The following is a 12,246-nucleotide window of genomic DNA, read 5'->3' on the forward strand; positions in this document are numbered from 1 at the left end:
ATCTATCTTTGCAGGAAAAATATGCAGGGGTATGGGAAAACAAGGAGTTAAAGGATGGAACTAACTGGATAGTTCTTTCAAGGCATGATGAACCAAATAACCTCAATTATGCACTAGAGATAGTGTGACACCCAAGGTGTAGTCTGATCAGAGTACTATACATTGCATGTGATTACAGGAAGATCAGTGGTAATCCACAGAACAATTGTCTGGCTTCTTTTCATCGGCATGAAAAAATCATCTAACTCAATCACCGATAAATAAATTTATTTCGAAGAGTGATATTACGAGGTATAACTGCTGCGTCATTTAGAAACATGAAAGTTAATGATTATAGAATTGTTATAGGACAGAAGGAAGCCATTCAATCCATTGTGTCCATGCCAAGTCTCCACAATAACTACTGACCCAGTCCAAACCCCCCCTTTATGTTACCTACAGTCCTACCGAATTTATCTCTTTTCTTTCAAATAAGCCAATAATATTTTTAGAAAAAAAGAGAATAATAGCTATGTAAATGTAGGTAGGCGCCAGCTCTTGTAAATATGGCACAGGTCCAGATGCAACCTGCCTTCTATGAATGGTTATCAAGGCCAAAGTCATACAAACTGTATGGAGTCTCCAGACCAGTTTCCAAAACGTTTTCAACACAAAACTCACACTGGAACTGAATGGAAATTTAAAATCAAGCCTGCCATCCATTTCAAATTTTGTTAGTATCAGTTATTGACTCTCACCTCAGACAAGTGATTACTGTACATTTGAAAGGGGTGTCTCGCTGTTTAATTGTAAAATAGCATATACGAACAACACAAATTCCAGACAGAGCACAAATGGATTTGGTAATAAACTTAGTCTGTACTTCCAATGGGATGCAGGCAGAACTGGTGAGATTAGCATTTGAATGTAGTGGCTTGCATAAATTATTTCAGAGGGCAGTTAAGAGGCAGTCACATTGCTTTGGTTGATTAGTGCTAGGTCAGACTAGATATCGACAGAATATTTTCTTCCCTAAAGATCACAAAGATTGTGCTGTTGTGCCTCATAACCATGCTGCACTCACTGCATTGATTTGGAGAAATAACTCTGCTTTTGATAGCACATCGCACCCTAACCATTTAATATCTTGATTAAAATTCAGTTTCTGTTAAGAGATCTCATTTTGTTTTTGAACTAAAGACTGCAAATGAGAAAATGGCTACTTTTGAAAAGGAGATGTCAAAAAGTTGTTGACACCTTGGAGAAACAAGGAAAGCTAACATGATAATGTGAGACCATAGTACATTTTGCGACCACTTTTTGAAACACAGACTCAGAGTGAAATGAACTTGAGTAAGGAAGCTCCCAGAAGTTGGCTATATCAATATCTTTCCACCTTCCCTTGTCAAGTTGCTCTCTCCAGTTTTCTGTTGAAAGAGCAAGCAGACTCAAATCTTGGATGCTGTAAAAGATAATCCTAAAACCTAAGGGAAAAAAACCCAGGATTGTGAAACCAACCCTTCATAGTGTGATGACTTCGACAATAGCGGGGTTTGATTTCCAGCACACTACCCCGATGAGTTGCGACAATTCTTCCAGATTATGCATAGTTCTGACAGGTTCTCTTAAGCCTCAGGTTATGGTCCTCCATTGACAACACCTTCCCCTGAGGTCAGCAGTATTGTGAGAGCTGAAACTTTAAGTTGCCGCGCTGGCAGGAATGGGTACAATGAGACAACAGTGCATGAGTGAAATGAAGTACTGAGTGGATACCGCCAGATGTCATGGCAGCAAGGAATTGAACAAAACAAAGCATGAAGGCAGCTTGGATTAAGTCCAGCACAATGCCAGGGCAACAAAAGGATAGGGAAGTACACTGACAAATTGCATCCATGTAGTGCTCAGCTTATTGAAATAATTCAAGCTGCTTGGATTGCTATCAAACAAAATTTGGTGACTGCCACATAAGGAGATAATAATGAAAATAGAAAGCACTGGAAAAACTCAGGGCAAGCCTGGCAGCATCTGTGGAGATACACAAATTTTTTTAAAGTTTAATTGGACTTTTTTTTGGAACTTGAGGTATTAAGACAGCTTAGCAATGACCAGGTCAAAAAAAGTTCTTTTAAGGATGATAGAAATGTTGATATTCCTGTTTTTCCAGAGGTCAGTTGGCTGCAGGCACAATCAGGTCAGGCAGCATTCAAGGAACAGGAGAATTGACGTTTCGGGCATAAGCAATTCCTGATGAAGGGCTTATGCCTGAAACGTCGATTCTCCTGTTCCTTGGATACTGCCTGACCTGCTGCGCTTTTCCAGCAACACATTTTCAGCTCTGATCTCCAGCATCTGCAGTCCTCACTTTCTCCTGCAGGCACAATCACCAATGGTTCTGTGATTAAGGCCAAGGTAGTCCAATACATTGGAATGGAGGAACAAAGATGTCTTGGAAGGTTGTACAAGATTGTAAAAAGGGAAGGAGCATAGGCACTTTTTTTGGTGGAGGCTGGTTATTACCCGAGATCTGGATACAAGTCAGTAATTTTTTTAAAAGGAGATGTAATTAACTTTGACATTCCTTTAATTTTCTTATTTGTTTGACAGTTTTCATTTGGATGCAGTAAAATCTACACATTCTCAGAATCTTTAAAATGAATCAAACGCAAGATACAAATTCTTCAATCATGAATCGTTACTTACCCACAGCGAGGAGGAGGATACTGGCAACAAAACAGCCTGCTGCAACACTAAGATAGTAAACACCTACTCGCATTTCTGCAGGCCACAGGGGAAACAGTGTAGCGGCTATCACTGCAATGACTGTTAAATGACCAAAAAATGGTTAGTTGCATTGCCTGTTGACAGAAAGATAGGATGGGCAAAGAGGAGGGAGAGGGACAGACAGAGAAACATGTAGGGAGCATATACAGGATAACACATACAAATTAAATATGCTGGTATTTGAGCAACGTACCTAATATTAGTCCCATTGCAAATGTCTTAAAATGAACAGGATCATATATCCACACGTATACCTTAAAGAAAGAAAGAAAGAAAGAAAGTCAAAGAAAAGGGCAAACTGAGAATTCCTTTTGACAGTAAAGCAACACATTCCAAAGTCTCTGCATAGGCCTGACAGACCTATTATGCAGGGAAGTAGAGATGGTGAGAAAACACAGATCACTTTTAAAAGCTGCTCATTCATTCTATTCAGAGACAATACCTTTAAAACTTATAATAGGCACAAAAGATAGAGAACAGATTAGCAATAACCTTTTTCAGAATAACTTACATTTCCTGCTGGAAGCCTAGAACATTTTGCACCGCCATTTTCACGTTTGCTTTGCCATGTCAAGCACAGCAAGTCTTTGTTTAAGGTTTCCCCCTTCAAATGTCAGTATGTTAATGGGGCTTTATAATCTTGATGAGTGTTGCAATTCATTTTAATACCAAATACATATCTCAATTGTACCTCACTTCTGACTTAGTTTCCTGTTCTCCTCCCGACCTCCTCCTTGTGGTCTCTTCTCCACTCTGAACTTCAACTTACGGCCTTTCTCCACTTTAAGACTTAAGGCCTATTACCACCCTATTTCCCAGTTATGGCATTTTCCTCTGCCCTAATATCGGATTGATGACCTCACGCACATATCATTTCCCAATCCTTGACTCGTATTCAGATGCTGTGGAAATGTGAGAGTTTTGATGGTTCAGATGTGCTGGTGATTTCTACCACCCTGCTCTTCTCTAAAGCCCCACCTCAAAGCAGGGAGGGAAAGGGAAGCAAAACCATTGAAAGAAAAACAGATTGAATGAGTCTCAGCACATCATGAATTTTCACTTCCTCTGTATCACAGCACCATCTCTGGATTGACCCTCGACATTGAATGGGAATACCAACCTCAGAGAGGGAAGTGGCGAGATAGGTAGGAAAGGAATAAGCTGCAACTTAGATGTTGGAAGCTAGGAGAGGCCATAACTCGTAGGTGGGAAGTGAAGAAGAGGCCACCACACAGGAGTCAGAGAGTGGGGAGGAGTCATCAAGGGTTGATGATCAGGAAGGGAGGGAGCAACTCAGAGGATCATCAATTAGGAGGTTTGGTAAACAGTATCACTGGCAAGGAGGAGCAAGTTGCATTTTTCTTGCACATTTTTAAATTGGTAAAATAAGTAGCTTTTAAAATAAAATGAATGTAGGAATCTAACAAATGTAAAATATTTTAAATTGGACAGTTTTTTGTCATTCATCCATGGGATGCAGGCATTGCTGGCTAGACCAGCATTTATTGCCCATCCCTAATTGCCCTGGAAAAGTGATACAAACCGTCTCTTGAACCACTAATTCTTGAAGCGTAGGAACACGAACACTACATTTTGGGGGTTCTAGAATATTGACCAAATGACAGTGATGCCACGTTGATGTGGATTCAAGGCAAGATGGTGTAGAACTTGAAAGGTGGGGGAGAGCTTGCTGAGGGACAGGATTTTTCTTTTGACATGTAGCAAACATGAAAGAACACACCAGCAGACAGGTGACAAGTTCAGTGGAGAGAATTGTCTGCTGATTCATGTTAGTAGGGAGAACATAGAGACACAATACAAGATAAAGGCAACAATTCACATGCTGCAGAAGGAGGGGAACTTTGGATATATCTATGCATATGTTAAGAAAGATTGACAGAAGTTAATAAAGCATCCAAAAACCTAGGTTACATTAACAGGGACAACACAATTGCAATGAGTTTATATTGAACTTATAAATGTCACTCAACAGTCACCCATGGCTGGAATCAAACCCGGGTTCCTAGCACTGAGCTTCCATGCTACCCTTTAGGTGACAATGCTGGAGCATGGAATGCTCCACTACTACAAGTGAATAAGGCAGAGATGACTGCTACTTTTAAAGATGGGTGTATAAAAGCACAGAAGTACAGGAGATAGTACAGGAGTAGAAATAGTTTTGTGTTGTGCTAACAAGAAGCTGTCAGATAGGATTAACCAAAGAGTGATCCTCCAGGCCAAAAGCTCAATGGAGTTTCTTTACCTCATTTCCATCAAGGAAAAGCTGATCATTGTGTGGTTCCAACTTGAATTTTCTTTTTGTCTCTTTCTTTTTCTTTGGTGTTCCTGGAGCTTCATCCTGTCAAAACAATCAGAAAGGAAGCTATTGACAGATAAAGATCAAATGAGAATATCCTATGACTTTGGCATTCAAAGCATTACAAAATTTTCAGCATAGGACTACCTCAAAAAGTCTATGTTCACAAGCTTCCTTGTTCAGGTCAAGCAGTGACCACTACACTACCGATATCCACAGCTAGAGCCACAGTTTAAACCCACTTTACATTTATGGAGAGACACAAACAATGCAACACGTAACTGAGGAGTATCCTCTTTACAGGGGAAGAAGGTGACTAATTGTCTTAAGAGCCTAAGAACAAGCAGGAATAGGCAACTCAGTGTTTTGATCCTGCTATGACAATTATCACAATCATGGATAATCTAATCCCATGCTAAACCCTACCCTTCTTGTTCATTGCTCATAACCCTCCAACACCTCACTAAAGTCCATCTATCTCCTCCTCAAATTTCTTCACAGCCCTGGTATCCACCACACTCTGGGGTAGTGAATTCCACAGATTCACAACCTTTTGAAAGAAGCAATTTTTCCTCATCTCTGTTTTACATCTATCACCTCTAAACCGAAAACAAAGACCTTTTGATGCTCCACGTCAGCTTTATTAATTCACTTTAGCATTGTATATAGCTCAAATAGATCTCTCATTCTTCTGAACCGGAGTGTATAGGTCCCTTAGCAGCGGTCAGAATGTGGGGCAGAACATAAACAGAGATAGAAAAGTTACGTATGAAAGGCATTACTACAATTATTATGGAGGGACTTCAATATGCAGCTGAACTGGGAAAATTCAGCTGGTAGCTGATTACAACAAAAGGGATTATTCAATGTCTACAAGATGGGTTTTTTTGCAGCAGTGTGTGGTACAGCCCACTAGGGAACAGGCAGTTCTAGATTTGGTAAACATGTGATGAGGCAGGCTTGATTAGACAGTTTAAGGTAAAGGACCCAGAGGGGGCAGAAACCACAATATAATAGAAATGACCCTGCAGTTTGAGGGGGAGAAATTGGAATCAGATGTAATAGTATTACAATTGAGTAAAAGTAACTGCAAAGACACGAAAAGGAGCTGATTAGAGTTGATCAAAAGGGGAACTGAGCAGGGAAAATGGAGCAGCACTGCCAGGAGTTTCTAGGGGTATTCAAGAGGCATAGTAGAGATTCATTTCAAGGAAGAACTACCATACCAAAGGGAGGATGAGGCAACCATAGCTGACAAGGGAAGTCAGGGACTTCATAAAAGCAGAAGAAAAAAAACCTTACAATGATGGGAAGATTAGTGGGAAGCCAGAGGATTGGAAAGCCTTCAAAAACCAGAGAATAACTACAGCAGTGGTAAGGGGGAATATGAATAAAAATGTGGGTAAATTAACTAGCAATATAAAAGATTGCAAGATTTATAAAAAGAGAGGCCAGATGGAACACTGGTCCATAGAAATTAAGCATGGAGAAGTAGTAATGAGGAACAAAGAAATTGTGGAGGAACTGCATCTGCCTTTACAGTGGAAGACACCGGTAGCATATCAGAACTTGAAGAGAGTTGGGGGACAGAGATGAGTGTCAGCCACCACTAAGGTGGTGCTGGGAAGCTGAAAGTTCTAAAGGTCGATAAATTACCAGACTGGATGACTACACCCCAAGGTTCTGATGAAGATATTGGAGGCATTGGTGGTGATCTTGCAGGAATCACTGGAGTAAAAGAGAGTCCCAGAACACTGGAAAATGGATAACGTAATAACACCCCTGTTAAGGGAAAGAAATCACAGGCCAGTTAGCCTGACCTCAGTCATTTGTAAGATTTGAGAGTCCATTATTAAGGATGAGATTGCATAATACTTTGAGGTGGCAGGGTGGCTCAGTGGTTAACACTGCTGCCTCATAGCGTCAGGGACCTGGGTTCGATTCCAGCCTCGGATGACTGTCTGTGTGGAGTTTGCATATTCAGATGAGGTGATGGAGAGTTACAGAGTAGCCAAGAAGGATTTAGAGAGAGAGTTAAGAACAGCAAGGAGGGGACCTGAACAGTCTTTAGCAGGTAGAATAAAGGAGAACACTAAAGCTTTCAATAGATATGTGAGAAATAAAAGGATGACTAGGGTAGGAATAGGGCCTGTCAAAGACAGAAATGGGAAGTTGTGTGTGGACCCTGTGGAGATCGGAGAGGTGTTAAACAAACATTTCTCATCTGTTTTCACTCAGGAAAAGGAGAATATTGGAGAGGAGAAAACTGAGGTACAGGCTATTAGACTTGAAATGATTGAGATTAGTCAGGAGGAAGTGCTATCAATTCTAGAAGGTGTGAAAGTAGGTAAGTCCCCTGGGCCAGATGGTATTTTTCTGAGAATTCTCTGGGAAGCTAGGGAAGAGATGGCAGAGCATTTGGCCTTGATCTCGGAGTTGTCATTGTCTACAGGTTTAGTACCAGAGGACTGGAAGTTTGCAACGGTTGTGCCCTTGTTCAAGGAGGGCAGTAGAGACGACCAGGTCATTACAGACCATTGAGCCTTATGTTTGTTGTACGAAAAGTTTTGGAAAGGATTATAAAAGATAGGATTTATAATCATCTAGCAAGCAACAATTTGATTGGAAATAGTCAACATGGATTCATGAAAGGCAGGTTGTGTCTCACAAACCACATTGAGTTTTTTGAGAAGGTGACCAAGCATATGGATGAGGGTAGGGCAGTTGACGTGGTATACATGGACTTTTGTGAAGCCTTTGATAAGGTTCCACATAGTAGGCTATTGGAGAAAACGCAGAGGCATGGGATTGAAGGTGATTTAGCAGTTTGGATTAGAAACTGGCTTTCTTTAAGAAGACAATGAGTGGTGGTTGATAGAAAATATTCTGCCTGGAGCCTGGTTACTAGTGGTGTGCCACCAGGATCTGTTTTGGGACCACTGCGGTTTGTCATTTTTATAAATGACTTGGACATAGGCATAGGTGGATGGGTTAGTAAGTTTGCAGATGATATTAAAGTCGGTGGAGTGGTGGACAGTGTGAAAGAATGTTGCAAGTTGCAGGGGGACATGGATAAACTGCAGAATTGGGCTGAAAGGTGGCAAATTGAATTCAATGCAGATAAATGTGAGGTGATGCACTTTGGGAAGATTAACAGGAAGTCAGAGTACTGGGTCGATGGAAAGATTGTTCGTGGTGTGGATGTGCAGAGGGATCTTGGTGTCCATGTACATAGATCCCTGAAAGTTGCCATCCAGGTTGATAGTGCTGTTAAGTCGGCGGACAGTGTGTTCGGTTTTATTGGTAGAGGGATTGAGTTCCAGAGCCGTGATGTCATACTGCAACTATACAAAACACTAGTGCGGCATCACTTGGCGTATTGTGTGCAGTTCTGGTTGCCTCACTACAGGAAGGATGTGGAAGCATTGGAAACGGTGAAGAGGAGTTTTACCAGGATGTTGTCTGGTCTGGAGGAAAGGCTGAGGGAATGGGTCTGTTTTCACTGGAGAGAAGGCGGCTAAGAGGGGATTTGACAGAGACATACAAGATGATCAGAGGATTAGATAGGGTGGAGAGTGAGAGTCTTTTTTGTAGGAAGATGATGTCTGCTTGTACGAGGGGGCATAGCTGCAAATTGAGGGGTGATAGATTTAAGACAGATGTCAGAGGCAAGTTCTTTACTCAGAGCTTGTTAAGGGTGTGGAATGCCCTTCCTGCCAATGTAGTTACCTCAGCCTCATAAGGGGCATTTATACAGTCCTTGGATAAGTATATGGATGATGTTCACAGGTCAGCAAAATATCAAGGGCTGAAGGGCCTGTTCTGCGCTGGATTGTTCTATGTTCTACACACTGTCTGCGTGAATTTCCCCTAGCTGCTCTGGTTTCCTCCCACAATCCAAAGATGTGCAGGTTAGGTAAATTGGCCACGCTAAATTGGCCAGTGTTCAGGGATGTGTAGGTTAAGTGCATCAGCCAGGGGTAAATATAGGAAAATAGGGTATGGGAATGGGTCTGGGTGGGTTACTTTTCAGAAGGTTGGTGTGGACTTGTTGGGCCGAAGGGCCTGTTTTCACACTGTAGATATTCAATGAAAGTGCCTTGTAAAATAGGGCCAAGTCAACATGACATCGTCAGGCATGATCATGCCTGAAAAATCCATTAGAATTCTTTGTGGAGGTGATGAGCAAGTGGACATGATCTATTTGGATTCCCAGATGGCCTTTGTCAAGATGCCACGCAGGAGGCTGCTAAGAAAGACAAGAGCGCATGGTGTTAGGGGCAAGGTACAGACACGGTTAGAGGATTGGCTAATTGTCAGAAGACAGTAAGGTCTTTTCCAGAATGGTAGCCAGTAACTAGTGGAGTTCCACAGGAGTCAGTATTGGGCCCACAACTATTTATGCTCTACATTAATGATCTGAATGAAGGAACCAGCGGCATTGTTCCTAAGTTTATAGATGACACAATGACAAGTGGAGAGATATGTGACACTGAGGAGACAGTGAGGCCATAGTTGTACTTGGACAGGCAAGGAGAATGGGCAAAGAAGGGCAGATGGAATACAATGTGGGAAAGTATGAAGAAGAACAGAAGAACAGACTATTTTCTAAATGGAGAAAGGTTCCAGAAATCTGAAGCACAAAGGGATTTCGGAATCTTAGTTAGGATTCTCTAAAGGTAAACACGTAGGTTCAGTTGGCAGTTAGGAAGCCAAATGCAATGTTAGCATTAATTTTGATTAGGCTAAAATACAACAGCAGGGATGAACTGCTCAGGCTGTATAAGGCTATGGTCGGACCACATTTGCAATACTATGAGCAGCTTTGTGTCTCGTATCGAAGGATGGATGTGCTGACATTGGAGGGGGGTCCACAGGAGGTTTGCAAGAATAATTTCAGAGATGAAGGGTTTGTCATGGGGAGCAATTGAGGACTCTGTTGGTAGTTGATGTGGTTTAGAAGGCTGAGCAGATGAGGGGGGATCTCAGTGAAACTTACAGAATATTGAGAGGCCTGGACTGAGTGGATGTAGAGAAAATGTTTCCACTCGGAGAGACTTGGATCCAAGAGCACAGCCTCATAGTGAAGGGACTACAGAACTGAGACGAGAAGGAATTTCTACAGGCAGAGGTGCTGAATCCATGAAACTCATTGTTGCAGGGAGCTATGGAGGCCACGTCACTGAGTCTGTTCAAGAGTGAGATAGATTAGTTCTTGATTATTAAGGGGATCAAGGGTTACGGGGAGAAGGCAGAGAATGGGGGCTGAGAAACATCAGCCATGATCAAATGGAAGAACAGACTTGACATGCTAAATGGCCTAATTCTACTTCTATGTCACTCAGTCACAAATTTACAAGCTGCTGTCAAAGGTGGCTCATAAGGCTGCTGCAGTGCATCTCTCGATGTTACACACTGCAGTGTTGTGAAAAGGTGGAGGAGGAAGTGAATGTTTAAAGATGGAGGATAAGGTACCAGTTAAATGAGCTGTTTTACCCTGAACATGATGCAGCATTTTGTAACCATGTATTTGGAGAGCTGGTCCAGTTAGGTTTCTGGTCAATAATAACCCCAAGATGTTGGTGGTGGTGAATAGTGATGATGGGACTGGACAGGCTAAATGCAGGAAGAATGTTCCCGATGTTGGGGAAGTTCAAAACTAGGAGTTACAAGTTTGTGAAAAGATTTGTAGCTCGGGTGCTCGTTGTTGTGGTTCTGTTCGCCGAGCTGGGAATTTGTGTTGCAGACGTTTCGTCCCCTGTCTAGGTGACATCCTCAGTGCTTGGGAGCCTCCTAGCAGGCTCGCAAGCACTGAGGATGTCACCTAGACAGGGGACGAAATGTCTGCAACACAAATTCCCAGCTAGGCGAACAGAACCACAACAATTAGGGGTTACAGTCTAAGAATGAGGGGTAAGCCATTTATGACTGAGATGAGGAAGAATTTCTTTACTCAGTTATGGAATTCTCTTCCAAAGGAAGCTGTTGGGTCCAATTCTGGGCTGAATTTTAGTCTTAACTGTTATTTTTTCTTTTCACATAGCTAAAGAAGCTTTTACTATCCTCCTTTATAATTTAGGCCAGTTTCCCATTGTACCTCATTTTTCTCCGCGTATTGCCTTTTTAGTTCCCCTTTGTTGCACTTTAAATGTTTCCCAATCCTCCAGCTTCCTGCTCATCTTTGCTATGTTATACTTCTCTTTTATCTTTATACAGTCCTTAACTTTCCTCGTCAGCCATGGCCGTTCCTGCCTCCCCTTCGGATCTTTCTTGCTCTTTAGAGTGAACTGATCCTGCTCCTTTTGCATTTTATCCAGAAATACCTGCCATTGTTGTTCAACTGCCATCTCTGCTAGGGTATTAAACCATTGAACTTTGGCCAGCTCCTCCCTCATAGCTCCACAGTTCCCTTTGTTCAACTGCAATACTTCCGATTCTCCCGTCTCTCCCTCAAATTGCAGATTAAAATTTATCATATTATGGTCACTACCTCCTCATGGCTCTTTTACTTCAAGGACCCTATCAAATCCAGTTCATTGCACAGATCCAGAATTGCCATCCAGTACAAGCTGTTCTAAGAATCCATCTCGGAAGCAGTCCACAAACTCCCTTTCTTGGGGTTCAGTACCATCCTGATTCTCCTAGTCTATCTGCATGTTGAAATTCCCCATCACAATTGTCGTAATACCTTTGTGACAGGTCAATTTCAACTCCTTATTCAACTTACACCCTACATCTAGACTACTGTTTGGGGGCCTGTAGATAACTCCTACTAGGGTCTTTCTACCCTAAGAATTTCTCAGTTCTATCCATACTAACTCTACATCTCCTGATACTATGACCCCCCTCGCAAGGGACTGAATATCATTCCTCATAACACAGCCACGCCACACCCTCTGTCTGTCAGTCTGTCCTTTGAATAGCATGTATAGCCTTTTATTATTCATTTCCCAGGCCCTGTTCACTTGAAGCCACGTCTCAGTTATCCCCGCAACATCGTACTTGCCAATTTCCAACTGAGCCGCAAGCTCATCCACCTTATTTCTTATGCTTTGTGCATTCATGTGATATTTTCAATTGGTTACTCCCCTCACCCTTCCTATCAATCCCTATCCTTCTTGAGTTATCTGCTCCGTTGATTCTGTTGTCTTTAACTTCTCTCATTCTCA

At 42.0% G+C, this 12,246-nt stretch overlaps 1 protein-coding gene across 3 annotated transcripts in view; it reads right to left on the bottom strand.

Moving 5' to 3' along the window:
- sec62 (SEC62 homolog, preprotein translocation factor) overlaps positions 1–12,246 on the bottom strand; it is a 41,113-nt gene that overhangs the window by 2,985 nt on the left and 25,882 nt on the right. For all 3 annotated transcript variants that reach the window (XM_072572112.1, XM_072572109.1, XM_072572111.1), the window contains exons 5-7: positions 5,024–5,119; positions 2,954–3,014; positions 2,680–2,799 (exon numbers count right to left, since the gene is read on the bottom strand). In XM_072572112.1, coding sequence (XP_072428213.1) covers positions 2,680–2,799; positions 2,954–3,014; positions 5,024–5,119 — 277 coding nt within the window. The remainder of the gene's footprint in view (positions 1–2,679; positions 2,800–2,953; positions 3,015–5,023; positions 5,120–12,246) is intronic.

Source organism: Chiloscyllium punctatum, chromosome 6 (genome assembly GCF_047496795.1).
Source record: "Chiloscyllium punctatum isolate Juve2018m chromosome 6, sChiPun1.3, whole genome shotgun sequence".
In the NCBI taxonomy this organism is placed as follows: domain Eukaryota; kingdom Metazoa; phylum Chordata; class Chondrichthyes; order Orectolobiformes; family Hemiscylliidae; genus Chiloscyllium; species Chiloscyllium punctatum.